Genomic DNA, 20,721 nt, shown 5'->3' on the forward strand with positions numbered 1-20,721 from the left:
AAGAAAATAAAGAAGACTTTTGAATTTTGTCTTAAATTAAAGATACGTAAAATGTACCAAAATGACTTTTAATCTTGCGGTCTTAAACATGCCAAGTGAAATTTAAAATTGAAATTAAATAGTTGTCAAAAAGCGAAATAAACATTCCTTTTTAAATGGACTAAAAAGAAAAGTAAGACAAACAAATTAAAACGGAGGGAGAGTATGACATATGAACTTAGTGCTAATTGTTAAATTTTAGTTAAAATATCTAATTTTAGCATCCAACAAATAATCCACAGGGGTGGCTTGACTATAAGGCTAATAATCCCATTTTTTCCTTAAAGATGTATTTTATATATAAATTGTTGCCTCACCGAAAGAAGTTTTTCAAAATTATAATTGACAAAATCTTATCTAAGATGTGTAATGTCTCAAGAGAGACTGAATGGATTAGGTATATTATCAATTGAAAAGGAATTGTTAGAACAAATTGATTATAAAACATTAATTAATAACTTTGCATCTGAAAAAGTTAGAAAAGTAAACGTTAAATAAAAATAAATATGACGATCTTTCCTTTTAAAAAAATTAGGGCCTCTGTTTAAAGTTTGGTTTTAGGCCCCCCATGTTGTTGAGACCACCCTGCTAATCCAACACATAGAATGAAGCAATAACTGGCGCTCCGCATTGTTTCATAGTGTGAGCAATGGCTTTAATAGCATAGCTCATTAGAAGTCATGATATTGGGAGATTATCCATAAATTGAGATATAATTGTTTGATTAATTTGTAACTGGTTGGGACATGGATGACAATTGAACAATTGGTCGATAATGATATGTTTTTATGTTCCGAACTACCAATCGATGTGTTCTGATCTTAATCGTCTATTTAGAGTTAATCACGTTCGAAAAGTAAAAGGAATAAAGTTAAGACGTGAAAATGTTACACATAAAAGTTGATTATGCTACTACTAATTAGTGTAGCCATTGAATAAAAACTGAAAAAGATTGAATGTTTGCAGGCTTCATATATTTGTGGCACACACGAAATGAGAAGAAAACTTTAGTTTTCTCTCTCGGATAAGTTCCAGTAAAGTTCCCTGCAAGAACTACCAAGGTTAATACCAGCCTGGCCAATGTGAATGGATATGCACTCCTGGTTGTACTCCTCCATTAGCCTGTAATTTACTAATTACTTAATTGGATTAGTCATTAAGAAAACTTGCTTTTATAATATATCACTCATTCATTTATTGCAAAACAGAAAAAGGATGAGATTCATTGGATTTAAGCTTATTTATGGGACTACACTACCAGTGCACTATTTAAGACAGTATTTAACTTAATTACCATATACTTCCTCCGTCCCAAAATAAGAGTCTTTTTGGCGAAAAAAAAAGTTGTTTAAAAAAAATTGTCTCTTTAAAATTCAAGACAATAATTAATAAATGTTTCCAACTATACACTTGTATCAAAGAACTACAATACTACTTTTTTCTAACTGTGCTTAATTCTCAAGATATATCTAATAAATAGGAACAACTTAGTAAATGATACCTTGCATTTATTCTTTTTCTTTATACGCGTGAAAAGAGCTAAAACGATAGTTACTTTGAGATGGAGGGAGTATATCATACTTGTGTTATGAAGAATAACCTACTCCCTCCGTCTCAATCTATTCCATCCGTTTCATAATAGGTGGTGTTTTTAGCTTGGACGCACCCGTTAAAAAAACAATTTATTCCTAGAAAGTAAGAAGTGTTTTTACTAACTTACCCTTAATCAAATGCTTTGAAAAAGAAGTATCAATTTAATGATTTCTTGGTTATGTAAAATTGCATTTATTTAAATAAGGGTAAAGTTAGAAGAGAAAAATTAATGTCCTCTTTGACCGCGATCTTTCATGTCTTTGAAATATATTTAATTATCAATTATCGCGACTTTTATAGTATTTATAGGTAAAATGGACGTGTTTTTTTTTTTTTTTTTGGTTAGTTTGCTTCTTGGTAATTAACTACTAAAATTACTTGATAAACCGACGGAGCCGAATGGTCCAATTTTTTTAGAAGGAAATCGACATGGCATATCTTTTTCTTCAAAAATAAAAACTGATCGACATTCATCGGTTATTTTTACGAAAATTTGTGGAATATTTTTCGAGGCACACCATCTGTCTATTAGTCGGATGTTTTTGCGCCAAATAAAATATACAGAAACCTATCGATGCAGTCGATGTTTTGTTAAAAAATAAATGAAAAATATTTATCTAACCTCGTTTTTTATAAAAATGTATTTTCCGGTAATTTTTAAATAAAATAACAGCGTCAGCTGGTTTATTTTTAAAAAGAATTCTTGGAATGGTTGGGGCACCTTGCGCGTCTTGGCTTTCATTAGACCAGTCAATAAAGGGATACAGAGTAGTTGACTCCAAATGTTGCCGGTAAAGGAGCTTCTTTAATACACTAAGTTGCATTATTCTCGGACAATGTTTCCGATAAATGCTCCAGTGGCAACATTTATGTTAAGTTTGGTCACTCGGGTTGTTATACCTTGTGATTGCTCGCTCGGGCTGTTGTACATTGTGATTGTTCGCTTTCTCTCAGCCACTAATTTATAATAGCTTATGTAGTGGTCGGTATTCCTACATGCTCCTCCTTGTCCTCCTCTTAAGAATCCAAATGTCACCTTTGGATGTTGTCGTGACATCAGTTTGATATTATAATATACGGAAAAGGGCCAAATATACCCTTGTACTATCGGAAAAGGGCCAAATACACCCCTCGTTATACTTTCTACCACCAATTATACCCCTACCGTTATACTTTGGTCCAAATATACCTCCCATTATACTTGGGCACAAATATACCCTCATTTTAACGGACGGACACATGTCATCATTTTATTGCCTATTTTAATTATCTCCTAATTAATTAAAATCTAAAACCCCTAACCCATACTTATACCAACGGAAAGCAAGCTCAAAAGACTTCTTCATCAATGGCTCCTACGATTAGAAATATCTCGTCAAAAGCTGATAACATTATAATCAAAGAAAACACACCTCGTCAATGGCTTCAAAATTCGAGATTGCAACGGTGATTTTCAAAGGGGGTGGTGGGGGTTCAGTGGCGACGGAGAGGAGAGGGGAAAAAGGGCGGTAGATTATCCTCGTCGACCGCGGAGATGGAATCACGAAGGTAAAGTGATAAAGGCTTCCACGTCAATAGGGAAGAAGAAAAAATTGAGCCACAATGAAAAGGAAATTGCTACGAAATTTTCGAGCCATAGCTCTGAGAAGGATAGTAATGGGGGAATCTTTTAAGGTCATAAATTTTGAACATATGTGAGGAATTTTTTCAATAGGAAGAAGAAGAAGGGGCAAATGATTGAAATTCTTGAGCCAAACTAATTGGAATTGGAATTATTGTTGGTATACAATTTGTTTATTATTTCTAATCATAGCAGACATTGATGAAAAAGCTTTTTGAAGCTTGCTTAGGGGTTTTAGATTTTAATTAATTAGGAGATAATTAAAATAGGCAATAAAATGATGACATGTGTCCGTCCGTTAAAATGAGGGTGTATTTGTGCCCAAGTATAATGGGAGGGGTATATTTGGACCCAAAGTATAACGTCAAACCACACACATCCAAGGGTATAATTTGATCGAAAGATAATCTAGCCAAGTATATTTGAAAAATTTCTTTTCCGATAAATAGTACGAGGATATATTTGGCCCTTAACTTGCACCCAGGTTTAGGCAGAGGTCTGTCCATTAAATGGACCTTCTCTTAAAGTTGCCTAATGTTGAGCATAAATTAGAATACAACGGCACGGGACATCTGAGGCCATATCACAAGATTTTTGTATTCATCATTTCCTTTAATCAAGGTTCAACTTCACATGAGTAGTTTCTTCAAGGAGGAAAATGCTTTGATACTAGTAACAAATAAATACTAACGTCATCTGTCAGAAGAACCCCAAGATTGCTCATTCACTAATCACTTGTTATTAGAGAAATGGTGGACATTAATGGAAACTATTGACACAAGTGAATTGCATTAAGTTTTTCTTTTCAAGTAATTCTTCAGTATTTTAAAGTACAACTTATAAGCTGAAGTTGCTGGACATTGGTAATCATTGCCAGCTTGATTATCTGCAAACTGTTTTGAGCATGTATGGGACAGCTATCGCACCCTTATCAGGTTGTAACTTGCAATATCTTAACATATTACGTCTTTTACTTTATACATAACCCAAATATGAATAACAAACTTTACAGTATTTGTACAATTTGCTGACACTGACATAGAACTCGCTAAAAGCCTAGCAAGATCATTTCCAGTTAACTGCTAAAAAGATCTAAGGTTTATCCCTTGTTTGGTTTTTTTTTTTTTTTTTTTTTTTTGGCTTTTGATAAGCAATAATCAGATTGGTCTCTTGAGTGTCTAATCTTGAGTGAAACACCGTTAGGCAATCTCATCAAGACAGCGGTCCATTACATGGGAGACGGATTCAAGGAATGAATCTTCACTTGAGCCGGGGAGCATAGAGTCCAAAGCTTCTTGGAAAATCTTCTCGATCACGGATTCTTTATTCAAGTTTTCTCTGCACATGATGCTACCTATGGTAAATGGCGTGAGACCCCTATGTACACCTTTCTTCAAAAGCATGGTGGAGATGCGGAGTGTGCGAGCAGTTTCCAAAGATATGTCCCACCCATAGAACTCCAGTAAGCCTATGTCTTCCTCAGCGTCAAGTGATTTAATGTACTCGATCGTCTCGGAGCTAAAAGGTTGACGAGCTTGTGGCCAGTAGAGCCAGTCAAATGTGACGTCTTCAAACTGCATCAACATTTAGGTAGTAAGGAACTCAAAAGCCAGGATGGCTAAAACAACATAAGAAACAGCCATAAAACAAGCATTCAAAAATCTACACATTCTCTGTCATTCTTCTTGCATTTTTCGTCAATGTTGAATGAAAAAGAGGTATGTAACAAGAGAACTCGAATGCTATGAACAAGCGGAGTGCTCATTTGCAGGATCATAGCAGAAAGCAAAAAAGGCAAAAGAATATACTACTAAGGGTGTGATTGCTTCAAATTTTCCCATGTTTGGTCAGTCAAAATTCTTGGAAAACATTTTCTATTGGAAAACAAGTTCCTTAAAATAAGGAAAATGATTTTCCTAGTGGAAATAGGAAAAACAAATTCCATAAGTGGCATTCCACATTGATTGTCTCCTTCTCACCCTCCAATACATCCCACCCTCACGCACTACCCCCACACCCCACCCCATCCCTCATAGTGTTTGCCTAGATTATGTGTAAATACTTTTGGGACAATACCAAACACCAGAAAATAAGTTAGAAACCCACTTATTTCAGGGAAAACATTTTCCCATGAAAAATACACCCTGAATGTTGGAAGATATTTTTGGTGCAACAGATCATAGCAGTTCTTTTGACAAAGCAAAGTAAAAAAGGTTTTGGGTGCCTCTCAAGTATAATTTGGCAAACTGATATCCTAAGTTGCGCGGACTCTTCACTTTCAATGCCGCACCCGTGTTGGATTCTCCAAAAATACACTACTTTTGGAGAATCCGACACAGACCCGTTGGCATTTTTGAAGAGTCCGAGCAACATAGCAGTGATACCCTATTTACACTAAAACATGAAGAGCATAACACGATATTCCTTTTCATCCTACAATCTGTGCTAGCACATGCCCCTATCTCAAGGGCTTGTGATTACATGAAAATTCTAGATAAATAGTTCAAATAGAATTTGAAGCTACATAACAATTGCTACCTAGAATCATAAAAGAAAAAAAATCTCTTGTTATAAGGGACTTAATAGAGAATAAACAAAATAAAATAAAAAGTTATTGACATGGTAGCAGAATTATTCAATAGGCCAAGATGAGGAACATTAAGAACTGCAGAGATGCAACACTAATGATCAAATAAATAACAGCATCACATTATATCACCAAATGGACAGGAAAAAGAAACACAGAGACTTACACTATCGGGCAAGCAATAACCATGATCAATTGGAATGAGCACAATCTGGCCATTTTCACCTTTGCTCATTAATATATTACCGGCATGCCTATCTGCATTTGCCAGCCTCATATCTAATACCGCAATTTTATGCACCTCTTCCACGGGGAAAGCATTAGGACCTAAATCCTCGCAACTGCCATTGTTCTCCATGAATTTCTGCAATGATCCCAGCTTAACTTTAACACCATCAGGATGGTTGAAACCCTTATGAAGGCACCTCACAAAAGCAGTTGGAGGTACACCAGCAAAGCCGCTTGTCTCACCAGCAAGTGAGTGGCGTCCACTCTTTGGATGATCCAAAATATAGGCAGCACATTCCCGGAGCCCACCTTCTCCGACTCTTGTTCCTTTCTTCAAACCCTCGCCATTAACCGACAGAGGCAGCCCTTGGGGGTTATTCACAGCCATAGGCTCCTCATCAATCGGCTTAAACACAGAAACAAACTTATTCCCTGATGCATCACGCATAAAATACGCTCCTCCTGTCCCTTCAGAAGATCTAATAGGATAATTTCCTCTATCTAAGCCTTCAAATGTAGAAACAATCAAATCCCTAAGTACCTCAGGAATTTCAATCCTTGGGTTAACAATAACCGGTTCCAAAAATATTTCCCTATCAGGAGGCTCCCTCGGGACCAAAACTTTATGATCTGTTTCGTTCCCGCTCCTGTTTTCTCTAACCACATCATCATTCCGGTGTGGTGCCACAATGGACAATTCAAAATTCTTGTCCAACGGTCTAGCCCTAATTTTTGCATTTTTACGCACAAACAAATGAATCACCGCATCATTATTCTTGCAAAGATCGTGTATGATTCTTCGATCTTCAAGACGTTCACCTTTACACAACACTTCCTGTTCATCAACATCACGTAAACTATCCTTTTTTTCAGCAAGTTGACGCTTAACGTATCCAACATCCCGACTCCTCTCTACATTAAACGTAAACTCTTCGCCTGAACAAGTTGTCACATTGATAACTTGAAGATCAGATAGCCTAAGGACTAAATGAACAACATTCCCATCAGAAACTCCATAATCCCTAATGAGTGAATTTTTTCGCGACAATTCGCGGCCCCGACATACCAATTTTTGATTTTTCACTACAAACCCTTTACAACTTTGAATCTGCAGTTTTACAAATTCAATTGAATCATACTCTAAAACACTTAATGGCATCATTGAACCCGACATAGCTACGTAAATCAAAATCGATTCTTGGCTATGTACAGATGGAATTACAACCTTGTCTAAACAAACTGGACTAATTGCAACCACACCAGCAGACATTTTTTCCAAACCCTATAATATTCACAAATAAACCTAAAAAAAAAAAAAATACAAAGACCCTAAACAAGTGAAAAAATGTTCCAACACATTTTCCACCAGGCCAATCTGTACAGAAATTACTTACAAATATAAACAGAAAAAAAAAAAAAAAAACATAAAACCCCCCAAAGCTCCAGATATTCAAGATTGGTTCTTTATTTAATAATAAATTGTACCAAAAAATGAATTTTTTTGGGAGCTTTGGAAAAATAAAGTTTTGGGGTTGGAGAAAATGGGATTGGGGGTAAAGGGTATTGTTTAGATAGGGAAATTAGTTACAAATTTAAATTTAAAAAATAAAATAAAAAACATAAAGCCTCCCAAAGCTCCTGAGATTCAAGATTGGTTCTTTTTTTGGGAGCTTTGGGAAAATAGAAATTTTGGGGTTGGAGAAAATGGTTTAGATAGGGAAATTGGAAGGCAAAGAATAGAGGACGGGTTCTTTTTGGGGGAAAAGAATCGACTGAAAGATGAATTTTTGAATGGTTTTGGCGAATTGTCAGGTGAATGAATGGAGAGAAAAACGTACAATTGGAGAGGAATATTATGTGCCTTTGACGGGTTTTACAATTGATGTTGTTTGTTTTATCCTTTAATAGCCGTAGATAAAGTGTATATTGACATTAAGTTAAAAAATAATAGTATTTGAAAATTTAGATTATACAAATTTTTTGAATAAAAAATCGAGAACAAACGGGTTGTTTATCAGCGATGGAACAGAAATAAGCGATGGATACTTACGGGGTTACATTTTGAAATAAAATCATTAACTAACGGCTAGTATGGGAATTCGCCTTTTTCGTTTTTCTTTTCAACTCGTTTTTAATTAGGCGGTTCTTTTGCCTACTGCACCGACCACTCAACTTTTCCACCCCTTTATAGCCCACAAATTTGTCTTATACTGCAACTTAATTATAAGTGTTTATTTACAAATATTTAATTTATTTTTGTTTTTATTTTAAGTGATGATAACATGAACTGAGATGAATAAAATAGTGGCCGATTATAATTTGTTTGGAACCAAAGAGCATAGTAGTATGTGTAAAGTAATATTTTGCCCTAAATTTGCTCTTCACGTGAGCCTTACTTATATAATGGACAACAAGCACAATAAAGACTCTTTAAGTAGGCATTTGGCCATGAAAATAAAAAATTATTCACTTTATTTGAAAATTTAAAATTGGAGTTGAAGATGGAGTTGTGTTTGGTTATAGTTTTTGCAAAGAATATTTGATTGTTTAAATGTAATGAAAGTGAAAAAGAAGTGAAAATAAGATTTTTGGTGTTTTTCAAATGAAGTTGTAGTTGGAATTTTCATGGTCAAACACTTAGGGCCCGTTTGTCCATGAGAATTATTCACTTTTTTCCGGAATATTTTTTTCACTTTATTTGGCCATAAAAATTTCAAATTGACTTTTTTCACTTTCAATACATTCAAACAATCAAATATTCTTTGCAAAAACTATAACCAAACACAACTCCGTCTTCAACTCCAAAATACCAAATAAAGTGAAAAATATTTGGGTTTCATGGCCAAACGCCTACTTATTTTCAAATAAAGAGAAAAAAATTCCGGAAAAAAGTGAAAAAAAGCGAAATTCTCATGGCCAAACGGTATACCATTTGGGTTTCAAACGCCTACTTATTTTCAAATAAAGAGAAAAATTTAGATGAGATAGCATTTACACTTGTCCTTTAAGATACTTAACTTGTCGCTTTAACATATAGTAACAAGTTAGAACTCATGAAAGGTATGAATCGTTTTAAAATGCACTTTTGACACCTTCAACACACATATATGAATTGTTAGAACCAAAAATCTCTTTCCGAAAGTGGCAATCAATGTTCAAAAGGAATTTGCTTCTCGGATTCCTATTTCAGCATTTAGTCAACCGAGTTGAACGTTTAGTCTATTTTACACCACTTGAGCTTGAAGGTTTAAGCCTCTTCACCTTGTTTCTTATGTCACCAATTCTGTATCGTTCCAATTTTATCAGATCGTGGAGCGACTTATTTCTGCAACTCTATATCCCCTATAAGTCCAACATGAGCAATTCCTTTTTCTTTTTCAACTGATAAACCTGCCCCTTTTATCCTTTGCCACTAAAATATCAGGTGTTTTTTTATCCTTAGCTAGGTTCAAACTCTTGATCCATTCTGCTTAAGGTGGAGTGTCTTAGTCCCATAAATTTATTCATATACTTGCTTGCTTTCCCTGGAAATATACATGGTAGACCCCTTTAGGCTCAGATTTGGACAAAAACTTAATCCCTTTTTGAACTTTCACAAAACTCTCCTTCCCTTAGACCGAGTTGGTTTTGAATTAAAGCGTGTTTCATTGAGACTTCTAATAGGGATAGGTATAAGTACGAGATCTGACTCAGTTATTACGATGAACGGGAAGTTTAAAATGTTGCTTGAAGAAGAATGGGATGTCCTGAGACCCAAATTTGAACAATTTAGAATTCTAAGGCCTAAACCATGAAATATACACTTCTACCGAAGTAGAGAGGAGCAAAGAACACTAGGCTTTTCCTTTCGTTAAAATAATTGCAGGGCAACCGAATGGAGGCAACTCATTTCCAATTATAAATGCAAACTTCACAAATTCGTGTGGCAAAACCCCGTCAGAACATTTATGGACAAGATTAACAGCTGAACAAAACTTTCAGGGAATTCAGATGTTTCTGAAGTTAGAAAATCACAGCAACCAACATCAGAACAGATGTTTTCTTCTATGCTAATGCACCATTTAAGAGGAACGAGATTCTTCAGATCAATTAGCCAGTAAATTTTGAGTCCTCTGCTCCTGTGCCCAAGACAAAGCTCGGAAAAGCTAAATTGACATCCCTGAAAAGGCATGTAAAAACAGTTACAACCTAATGGAGTTCAAGTGTCGGATGGACTCTTGCCATTGCAACACAAACTATCCTAAAAATCAGCATTTCTTTGGTTCAGAAAAGTATAGCGTAAGTCTGAAGACCATCCATCTTCAAACAGCTCTGAAAAAGCTCCAACAGATGCATGTTCACACACAGAATATTTGTATGTGTGCGTAAAATGATCTTAATATTTGATACATATCTGGCATAGCAATATCAATTTAATGTGATCCTGTACTTCAATGAAGACACTTAGAGAACAGCAAATTCCTATACAGGGTGCATAAGTGCAACTAAAGACGAGGGAGAAGAATCTAATCCTACTAATGTTTTCATGAACACCTGTATGAAAAAGACTGGTACCACTAACACAAAGAAGAGAAGCATCTGATCATACAACTTTTTCAATGAACTCATAAATTGTATGAAAAGGATCTTGATGTATAGTAGGAATACAATTGAGGAGAGAAAGGAGCTGTGGCATGGACTTCAGGCTATTGGTCAGAATATCACCGAGCCATGGTGTGTTTGTGGAAACTTTGGCAGCCCACTGTTCAGTAATGATAGAATAGGGTGGAGCAAATAACAGATCATGAAACTAGGGAAATTCACCAAACTTTAACTTTATTTCACCTCACTGACATGAAGGCCACTGGTAGAACATACACATGGACAAACACTCATGTAAAAAAAAAAAAAAAAAGGGCAGCCCGGTGCACTAAAGCTCCCACTATGCGCGGGGTCCGGGTAAGGGCCGGACCACATGGACAAATACTCATGTATGGAGCAAAATATATAAGAGTTTTATGTAATGCTCAGTGGAAATGGAGTATGGCACTATTACTGCCCAGTTTAAAGAGAATGCTTCAGATCACTACCCTGTACACATTGATCTGAAGTATGGCACTGTAGAAAGCCTTTTAGATTTCTGAATGTGCTTGCTGAAAACAATTAAGTGTTTCTTTTCTTGTATGAGAGCAAAAGCTAGTTCTAAGAGTATCACAATCCTTAAGGATGCTTCTGGTAGAGTTCTGCAGAAACACAAGGAGATTGAAGATGAGATCCTGCAGTTCTACCAAACGGTTACTGGGTTCACATGAAGCACACATCCCTAGCATTGACTTGAACATTATGAGAAGGGGTCCTAGCCTCTCATTACAACAGCAAAGGGATTTGTGTAGAGATTACTCAGGAGGAAATTAAGAAAGTTGTATTTGCTATAGATGATAACAAGTCACCTGGTATTGATGGGTTTAATGCATTGTTCTTCAAGAGATCATGGGACATTTTGAAAGAGGATATAGCTAAAGCAGTCCAGAAATTAGTTGCTGAAATTAGACATCTCTGAGCAGTGAACAATGCCCTGATCACCCTAATCCTAAAATCTTCACACCTTGAGCCAGTGAAGGACTGTAGGCCAATATCTTGTTGCTCAACTCTATACAAGATTATCTTCAAGGTGATATCAGCCAGAATTAAGGGAGTCATAGATGGAATAGTGGTACAGGACCAATCAGCTTTCATACCCATTGCAGACAACATTGTCCTTAGCCATTAATTGGTTAAGGGCTATACCAGGAAACATGCCTCCCTAAGGCGTAAAATAAAAGTGGATCTCCAAACAGCATATGATTCAATAGAGTGGTGTTTTATTGAGCAAATGCTACAGGAATTGTGCTTTCCCTGGGAAAGGTTAGATGGATCATGACTTGCATAAGCACAGTGAGCTATACTTTTTTTCTAATAAACGGGGGACTGTCCACTACTATGAAAAAAGCGAAGAGGGGTCTCAGCAGGGTAGATCCCATGTCTCCATATGGCCATATATCTTTGTGCTATTAATGGAATACTTGAACAGATGCCTTGCTAATTTACAGGATGAGCGAAACTTTGCTTTTCACCCTAGATGTCAAAAGCTAGGGGTATCACATATCTGTTGTGCTGATGACCTGTTGATGTTCACAAGAGGGGATTTGAGGTCAGTACAATTGCTCAGAGACAGATTTGAAATTTTCTCAAGAGCTTTTGGATTGAAGGCTAATCAAGCAAAAGTCAAGCGTATTTTGGTGGAGTGGCTGAAGATAGGAAGAGGTATATATTAAGTCTTGTCGGGTATGAAATGAGTGAGCTACCTTTCAGGTAGTTGGGTGTTCCCTTATCAACAAAAGGCTGACAGTCTCTCAACGCAAACCTCTGGTGGAAAAAATTACAGGCAAGAGGCCTGTCTTATGCAAGTCGGCTGCAACTGATTAGAGCAGTTTTGTTTGGAGTACAAACTTGCTGGTCCCAATTATTCTTACTCCCTCAGGTCATCAAGTTAATAGAAGCTGTTTGTCGAAGTTATTTGTGGACAGGTAAAGCTAACATATCAAGAAGGGCAAATTTGTTAGTCAAAAGGAGCAGGAGGACAGAATATTCTGAGCTTGAAACTATGGAATCAAGCAGCTTTATGCAAACTGCCCTGGGCTCTGGATAACATGGGTTCATACTTATTATATAAAGAAGCATAAATATCTCTACAACAGCAGGCTTCTTGGATGGTAAGAAAGGTCTTGTATATGAGGAAACATTAGCAGAAACTGGAGAGCTGCTAGGAAGGGGCAAATATCAGATCAAAATGGCCTATTTAACATTGCGAGGAGAGATTGAAAATGTCGCATGGAGGAACCTGATATGTCACACTGCTGCAAGTCCTAAACAAGTATTCATGTTATGGCTGGCTTTATTGGGTAAACTACGGACATAGAATATTCTGATTAAATGGGGAATTAGCATTAATGGTAGCTGTGCTCTCTGAAACTCTCAACTGGAAGATGCTCATCATCTATTTTTTTTTATGGCATTTCTCCAAGAAGGTTCGGCAACAGATTCTCCCATGGATGAAGTGCAACAGGGCCATAAAAACTTGCGACTTGGAATGGGAATGGGTGAACCATGTAGCCAAAAGGAGGATCTCTCAAGGAACATTAATCAAAGCCTGTTTTGCTGCTGCTGTGTATGAATTGTGGATTAAAAGGAATCCTCGAGTCTTTCAGAATAGAGCTAAAAGCACTGAGAAGATGAGTTGAAAACTTCTGTTTGTATTAGAGTTAGGGATAACAAATTCCTTCATTTGTAATTTGTAGGTTTCCTAGGTAGTTTGGTTGGTACTAGGATAGTTAAGAGAAGGGCAGTTATGCTTAAGCTGCTCTAGTTTTATATTTGCTTACTGGTGATTAAAAGAAGTTTCATTAATTGCCAAAAAGAGAAGGTTCTGAAAACATACACTAAATAAGGAAGAGTCATATTTCTCAACAACATTGGATTTCTAGCAGCAAATTCTCTCCACTCCTCCTGGTTAATCCTGCCATCACCGTCTGTATCTGTTTCTTTAAACGTCTGCACGATGGATTAGTATTTTAGTGCAAATAACAACTGCATCATTTCCAGTTTTCCACAAAATCAAGACCTAAGCTACATAAAACGAGAAAAAAATCCTGACCTTGTCGACAATGGCTTCAACAACATCATCTGAAAGGTGAAGATCGGATTCATCAAGAAGAGCCAAGACCATCTCCTTCACCTTTTGTTGGCAAAAACAAATTAAATCTTAGCACGAAATGCATAATATAAACTATAACCAAAACGTGGAACAATACAAGCTACAAAGACATGCATGGAACCATGGCTATGCTATGAGTATACTGCAATAGATTTTCAAGCAAAATCACACAACCCTTTAGATATCATAAACTTTTCTTTCCCCATCAGATGTCCGAAATCCATGATGTTAGCCCATACCGAGGCTCATAATATTGGTAACCAGATGTTAAAACCATTAGGTTCGCCAAAAGAAAAGGCAATTGAAATTTACATTAAACCCTCGTCCACATCAGTAAGCTGGATAACAAGGCTACGTCTGATAGGGAATAAATTCGTGACAGTTATAACAAGGCAAGCAAAAGAGGATGCCGTAGAATTCCTACACTAGTTCTATCTGTGAGGAGAACGCAATCATTTGGTGTTATATATCAGATTATTCATAATTTATTCAACCTCAGATGCCTCACAGGAAAATGTTAAAGTTGATAAGTAATCAAGATTAGATTCCTTTTTTCTTTCTTTTTTCCCAATGTTAAGTGAAGAATGCGCTCCATTGAACTGTTTTTCCCCTTCAGACTGATGGAATGTTTTACTGACTACAAGGAGCTAGATATCAAGATATTGTATAAGTTCCAGGCCTCGTTCAGTGGTTGTAAAAAGTTAGTAGTATAAGAATGTAAATGAACTTATCAGAATTGCTCATAATCTTACAAAGAAACTAGAAAACAACTTGAGAGTTTATAGACGAATGACTTTTGGTAACTGCTGATCATGCTTTAACCATATGCGGTGGATGATGGCATTGCCTAACTGATTCTCTGAGAAATGTCTCTTTGGTAAGAAATTCTGCAACAACTTGTGTAGACAAAAGCTGAGATAACAAAGCAAGAAAATGAATTACCTCCTCGCGCTCAATGTAGCCAGTGTGCCTAAGATCATATAATTTAAATGCATCTGCAACACAAGGTTTAAGCACTTTTTAACACTGCACATAGACAGAATATCAGAAGAACTAGAGACTCTTTAAAAAAACACAGTTTGAAGTCCTAAAAATTCTGACTTCGTCAGCTTTCCTCACATTCAATTTTCTCAGATTCAGGAGTCCTTGGGTGGAAAACGCTCAATGTTTGCACAAATTCTCCGAAGTCAATATGTCCATTCTGCTTGGCATCAAAAAGGGCAAATATCTGCATACAAAGAGGAGAGCTAAGGAAAAGGTTGAACCAATAAGAAACACACCCCAGAATAAAGAGAGTGGGCTCAGAAATCCAAGACATGCCCACTCTCTTTTTGGTCTACCATGGACCCCAGTTTTCAACAGCTCATGAAAGAACATACCCTGTCTGCAAAAAGGTTTTCCTTCTTGTGGTTCTTGAAAAGTGCCAGTAAGAGTTCTTCCTGTAATCAGAAGATATAGGAAATCAGTTACAGCTGTTTAATAACAACTAGGTTTAAATTCTGGGACAAAAGCCAGGGGCAACAAATTAAGATTAAAAGTATATATTAGCTTAATAGCTTTCTCATAGTCATTCTGTATTCTGATTAGATACCTTATGTATCAGCCCATCACTGGTGATGGAGCCGCTCAATTTCTTGTATAGATTAAGCAATGCTTCTACTTCACTAACAGTGACTGCACAAGTAAAGCTTTTCAGATTATCATACTAGCTAATTGATCAAAGAAGCAAGCAAAGAAAAAGAAGAAACCGGTGTTGTGCTACTGCTATCACTGCGAAGCTAACTCTCATTGCATGAAAACTTTATTCTTAAAAATGTTGGAACTTACAAACTGTTTCAGAAGCAAGTGCAACAGGATCTGCCAATACGGATCTTGCCTTATCTTTTTTAGAAGCTTTGGCACCCATAACGACAATGATAGCACGATCCTAATAGGTGTAAGCTGTTAAGAAACTTCAGAACGTCAGGTATACAAGTTTGCATTCCACATTACCAGAATACCAGCTTCATCAAATTAAGCTTTGTGAGTTTAACTCCATAATCAGTTGAGAAGAAGCCAAAGATGATCAATAATAGACAATTTGCTTCAAAATTTTCATTTAGTCAAGCAGTCTACAATTCATCCTTTACTTTTTGACATGCTAAAAGGTCAAACATATTCAGATTTTAAATATAGTCTCACTCACATCTACTACAGAAGAACTAAATGCGGATAGGAATAAAACCTAAACTTAACATTGCCCCTTTATAAGGACATTACACCATTTCAGATATACTTGCTACCCCTCCTCAACAGAGGCAAAATCGAAGTTAAAGTTTGGTTAAGGCATGGACTATCAGATGACACTCTGCATACAGATTAGTACATAGTAATTGTGACAATACAACAACATATAACAAACCCAGTATAATCCCACAAGTGGGGTCTGCAGAGGGTAGTGTGTATGCATACCTTACCCCTAACTTGTGGAGGTAGAGAGGCTATTTCCAATAGACCCTCGGCTCAAGGAAAGCATTTCAAAGCAGTTTTGGGAAAAGGAAATACGAAAGTGAAGAAGCCATGACGAATAGTAAGGAAAACATTACATAGCATTATGAAAGAAAGAAACAGTAACAACTGCTAAATAATACGATACCCGAAGTACAAGAAACAACAGATAGTAACAAAAATCGAAAAACAAGAACTACAAGAATAATACTAATATTACTGTTAAGAGAGGAGAAGCAGATGCGGTGCTCCAAACTACCACCAAGCCAATCCTACAAGAAAGTGGGACAACCCTCAACTACCTATTAACCGTCTACCCTAATCGGCGACCTACATAGCTCCCTATCTAGGTCACGCGCCATGTCCTGTCTAATCACCCTCCCCAATACTTCTTCGGCCTACCTCTACCTATCTTTAAACCCATCATTGCCAACCTCTCGCACCTCCTCACTGGGGCATCTGTGCATCTCCTCTTCACATGCCCAAACCATCTCAGTTTCACTTCTCTCACCTTGTCTACCATGGGCCCCACTCCCACCTTGTCCTGTATATCTTCATTCCTAATCCTATCTCTCCTAGTATGCCCACACATCCATCTCACCATCCTCATTTCCGCAACTTTCATCTTTTGAACATGGGAGTTGTTGATTGACCAACACTCCGCCGTATACAATATAGTTAGTCTAATCACCACTCTGTAGAACTTATACATAATGACTTCATTAATTCAAGAATGAACTTCGAATGCTAAACCAGTGTTATTATAAGCAACTAAATTCATATATGTTTGTTTATTTTATATTTTCCATAAATTGTGTGCTTCAATTCAGAGATGTGTGCCCTTCACTTCACACTTTTCTCTTCAAGCCCCACAAACCTTGTAGTTCAGCTATTATTTTTGCCCTTTTGCTTTTGAAAACATTGTGCCAAACACCCACTACCCAAATTCTTCCAACAATTTGTTTTCCCCAAAGTCCAACTAAAATCTCACTACTTAAAAATTGCCCCCTAACTTCACTTATTCCCATAGGCAAGGCACACTTATAGCATGGTGATGCCACCCTTGTCCAAGGGGTATCAATTGACAAGATAGGACAAACATAATCATAAATATAGTCCCTCCGTCCAGTTTTACTTGTCCACTATACTTTTTTTTTTTTGAGGTAAAGGTAACTATATATTCACACAAAAAACTCATCATTTAAAAGTGATGAGGTGGAAAATTACAACCCACAATGGCCAGATGATATTTTCAATAAACTAAAAACCTTTACACTTGCCCTATGAAATCAACTAAAGCTTCTACCTCCCCCACCATATCTTGCTTACACCAAAAATAAAGTAGGCTAAGACATTTTTACTTGTCCGCTTTACTAAAAGTAGATGTCCACTTTTACTTGTCTAGTTTGGATGGAAAATCAAGACAAAATTTATTACTTAGTTCCTAATTTACCCTTATTATTAACTATAATCATTTCGAAGGGGACCCTTGGCGTAACTAGTACAGTTGCTGCCAAGTGATCAGCAGGTCACTGGTTCGAGCCATGAATACAGCCTCTTGCAGAAATGCAGGGTAAGGCAGCGGACAATAAACCCTTGTGGTCCGGCCTTTCCTCAGACCCCGCACATAGCGGGATCTTAGTGCACCGGGAATGCCGTCTATTAACTATAATCATTTCCTAATACATTTCTCAAAGCAATGAATTTATTATATATATATATATTTTTTTTTTTTTTGATGACATGGGAACCCGCAGCCGCTACCCTTTGAGTGCGCACAGATAAACCCCTCCCGTGCAATACCTCGCAAACCACACAGAGAGGTAACCCGCACTTGGCAAGCCCGGTGCGACGAGCTCGACCTGTAAGGCAAATCCACTACCGTCGTAGGCAGAGTTTCGAACTTGAGACCTCCGTTATGAAAGCTCCATGCTCAACCAACTGAGCCACCCTTGCGGTGATATAGTAAACTTATCATTTTATTAGTTACTTCTTAAGGGGTGTGTCAAGTCAACCATGGACAAGTAAAAATGGACAAAGGAAGTACTATATGTTGAAACCCCTGGCTTCATAGTATGCTTATTTTTTCATAGTAAAAATCCTAGTTCTGCTACTACTTATACCTATATTACTATGAAAATGAAAAGTATGCAATAACCCAAACAATTACTCTCAAAACACAAGTTTGACTATGCATAAATAAAACACCTTCACTTTCACATCGTCAACCTTTGTTGGTTGAAGAAAATTGTATGTTGATCACTCTTTAAAAGAAGAAAAAAATGAAGCCACTATCAATGTTATTTTTCCAACTAATAGAGCGTTAATCACAATTATGGACCATGGAAACAAAGATAGAAATACATAGAAATAGAAATACTGGACTTGAGGGATCTAAACAACAAAACGAATTTCCTATTTTCAGTTAGCAACTTTTACTCATATGGAAGGAAAATAAAATACACAGCTCAAGTATCACATTTTTTTAGTTTTCCAGTGGAGGTAGAAAAAGTGTACAACTAATAGTTAAAGTATGTTTTGTTAACTAATCCGTGATAATTTAGATCATAGTTGAGATAAGAAACTAACAAAAAAAAAAAAGTGATACTTACTGTTTTTGATCCTTTAACTCAAAAAAAAACTTTATAAGAAGGAGAAAGAAGAGAAGAATAGCATGTATACCTGTCGAGAGAAGCAGGAAGGAGGATGAGAAAGAAAGATTCAAAGTGCAGTTTCTTGATTTTCAGGTCAATTGTTTCGCCTTTTCTGAGCAAAACAAACATCATTATACAAACGACAAAACTCAAGTAGTTGGAGAACAATTGTTTAATTTTTCAAGAATTAAAAAACTAAAGCTGGTTTTTTTTAAAGGACGAGGTTATGTGTCACGAAACAAAGGAACTTATTCGGGGGTGGTCTTGTCTTTAATTTTTGCTCCTCAAATTGCTGGTCTTTAATTTTATAACAGTTGTAAAGATAGTTCGACAAATTTCTCAATATTCCTAAAGTATTAAATCATATAAAAGTTTCTATAAGTTAAAAAATAACAGTTTTCATAAAGTATATTGAGACTTCATTTTTACAAATAAATGCATGAACCAATATTCTTCTCCTTTTATTATACTAAAATTTTAGGGGGTCAAAGTCTTTAATAATTCAAATTGAATTTTACTTTATGTTGGATTACTTAATTATTTTTTTCTCATTTAAACTTATATTGGCTACCCATTTTTAGAAAAAATAAAATACTTACTAAAGATTCAAGTAATATAAAAAATATTTGATGCTACAAATTGTTTTATGATGGCATCGATCAAGTTAACTTATTGATAAAGATATCATTTAAAATTAAATAAATAAAAGTCTTGATATGACGAAATACTTTTGTAGATGTTCCTTCAAATTAAATCATACAAAAGATGGGGTTGCACCAGGGATCAGCCCTTAGCCCGTTCCTATTTGCCTTAGTGATGGATGGATGGATTGACACGACATATTCAAGGGGAGGTGCAGTGGTGTATGCTATTCGCAGATGACATAGTTCTGATTGACGAGTCACGTGATGGAGTTAACGATAGGCTGGAAGTTTGGCGATAGACTCTGAAATCTAAAGGTTTCAGGTTAAGCAGGACTAAGACAAAGTATTTAGTATGCAAGTTCAGTGGTGTGACGCAAGAGGCCGAGTTGGAAGTGAAGCTCGATGCACAAGTCCTACCTAAGAAAAACAGTTTCAAGTATCTTGGGTCCATAATCCAAGGAGATAAAGGGAGATTATAGGATGATGCCATTGTATCAGGAGCAGAAGCGGGTGAAATGGAGGCTCGCATCCGGGTACCGTGCGATAAGAACGTGTTACCAAGGCTTAAAGGTAAATTCTGCACGCAGTGGTGGTTAGACCGACTCGTTATATGGTGTGTAACGTTAGCTAGTCGAAGAACACTCACGTCCGGTAAGCACGAGTGTAGCGGATACGAGGATGCCGTGATGCGGCGTTTCAGATGGATATGATTAGGAAACGGGTTATACGGGCGTGGTGCTGGCTCCGTGGCGGACAAAATGAGAGAAGCGAGATTGAGATGGTTCGGCACGTGAAGAGGAGGTGTGTAGACGTGCCGCAAGGAGGTGTGAGAGGTTGGCTTGCGGGGGCCGTGTACAGGCGAGGTAGATGTAGACTGAAGAAGAACTGGGGGAGGTGATTAGGCAAGACACGACACAACTCCAACTTACTGAGGACATGACTCTAGATAGGAAAGTGTGAAGGTCGAGGATTAGGATAGTAGGTTAGCGAGTAGCTGAGTATTCTCCTTATTATTAGTAGTAGTAGTTAGTAATCGTGTAGATTCTTTTTCTCAAGGTGCACCACTATATGTCTCTTATTTTGCATTTATCCTGCTACTTTGTTGTCATATTTTTTTGATATAATGCTTCTCTTTT

At 36.7% G+C, this 20,721-nt stretch overlaps 2 protein-coding genes across 5 annotated transcripts; both read right to left on the bottom strand.

The window, feature by feature from the left end:
- Positions 1 to 4,359: 4,359 nt before the first annotated feature.
- Positions 4,360 to 7,847, bottom strand: LOC132042243 (phosphatidylinositol 4-kinase gamma 4-like). Its single transcript, XM_059432846.1, has 2 exons — positions 6,007 to 7,847; positions 4,360 to 4,827 (listed from the first exon to the last, which is right to left on the bottom strand). Exons 1-2 carry the CDS (start codon positions 7,336 to 7,338, stop codon positions 4,453 to 4,455), a joined length of 1,707 nt encoding a protein of 568 aa, XP_059288829.1. The 5' UTR covers positions 7,339 to 7,847; the 3' UTR covers positions 4,360 to 4,452.
- A 2,096-nt stretch (positions 7,848 to 9,943) lies between these two features.
- On the bottom strand, positions 9,944 to 19,142 carry LOC132042242 (calcineurin B-like protein 7). Of its 4 annotated transcripts, XM_059432844.1 has the most exons (9): positions 18,970 to 19,141; positions 15,628 to 15,741; positions 15,392 to 15,474; positions 15,180 to 15,239; positions 14,920 to 15,028; positions 14,743 to 14,795; positions 13,741 to 13,821; positions 13,525 to 13,637; positions 9,944 to 10,227 (listed from the first exon to the last, which is right to left on the bottom strand). In XM_059432844.1, the coding sequence occupies exons 2-9, from the start codon at positions 15,704 to 15,706 to the stop codon at positions 10,158 to 10,160; spliced, it is 648 nt and encodes a 215-aa protein (XP_059288827.1). In that variant the 5' UTR covers positions 15,707 to 15,741; positions 18,970 to 19,141; the 3' UTR covers positions 9,944 to 10,157. The 4 variants fall into 4 exon arrangements, with proteins under 4 accessions (XP_059288827.1, XP_059288824.1, XP_059288826.1 ...); XM_059432841.1 differs by lacking the exon at positions 13,525 to 13,637 and having other exon boundaries at positions 18,970 to 19,142; XM_059432843.1 differs by lacking the exon at positions 13,525 to 13,637 and having other exon boundaries at positions 15,628 to 15,727; positions 18,970 to 19,130.
- Positions 19,143 to 20,721: the final 1,579 nt, after the last annotated feature.

The sequence above is a fragment of the Lycium ferocissimum genome, unplaced genomic scaffold (genome assembly GCF_029784015.1).
Source record: "Lycium ferocissimum isolate CSIRO_LF1 unplaced genomic scaffold, AGI_CSIRO_Lferr_CH_V1 ctg1426, whole genome shotgun sequence".
Classification (NCBI taxonomy): Eukaryota; Viridiplantae; Streptophyta; class Magnoliopsida; order Solanales; family Solanaceae; genus Lycium; species Lycium ferocissimum.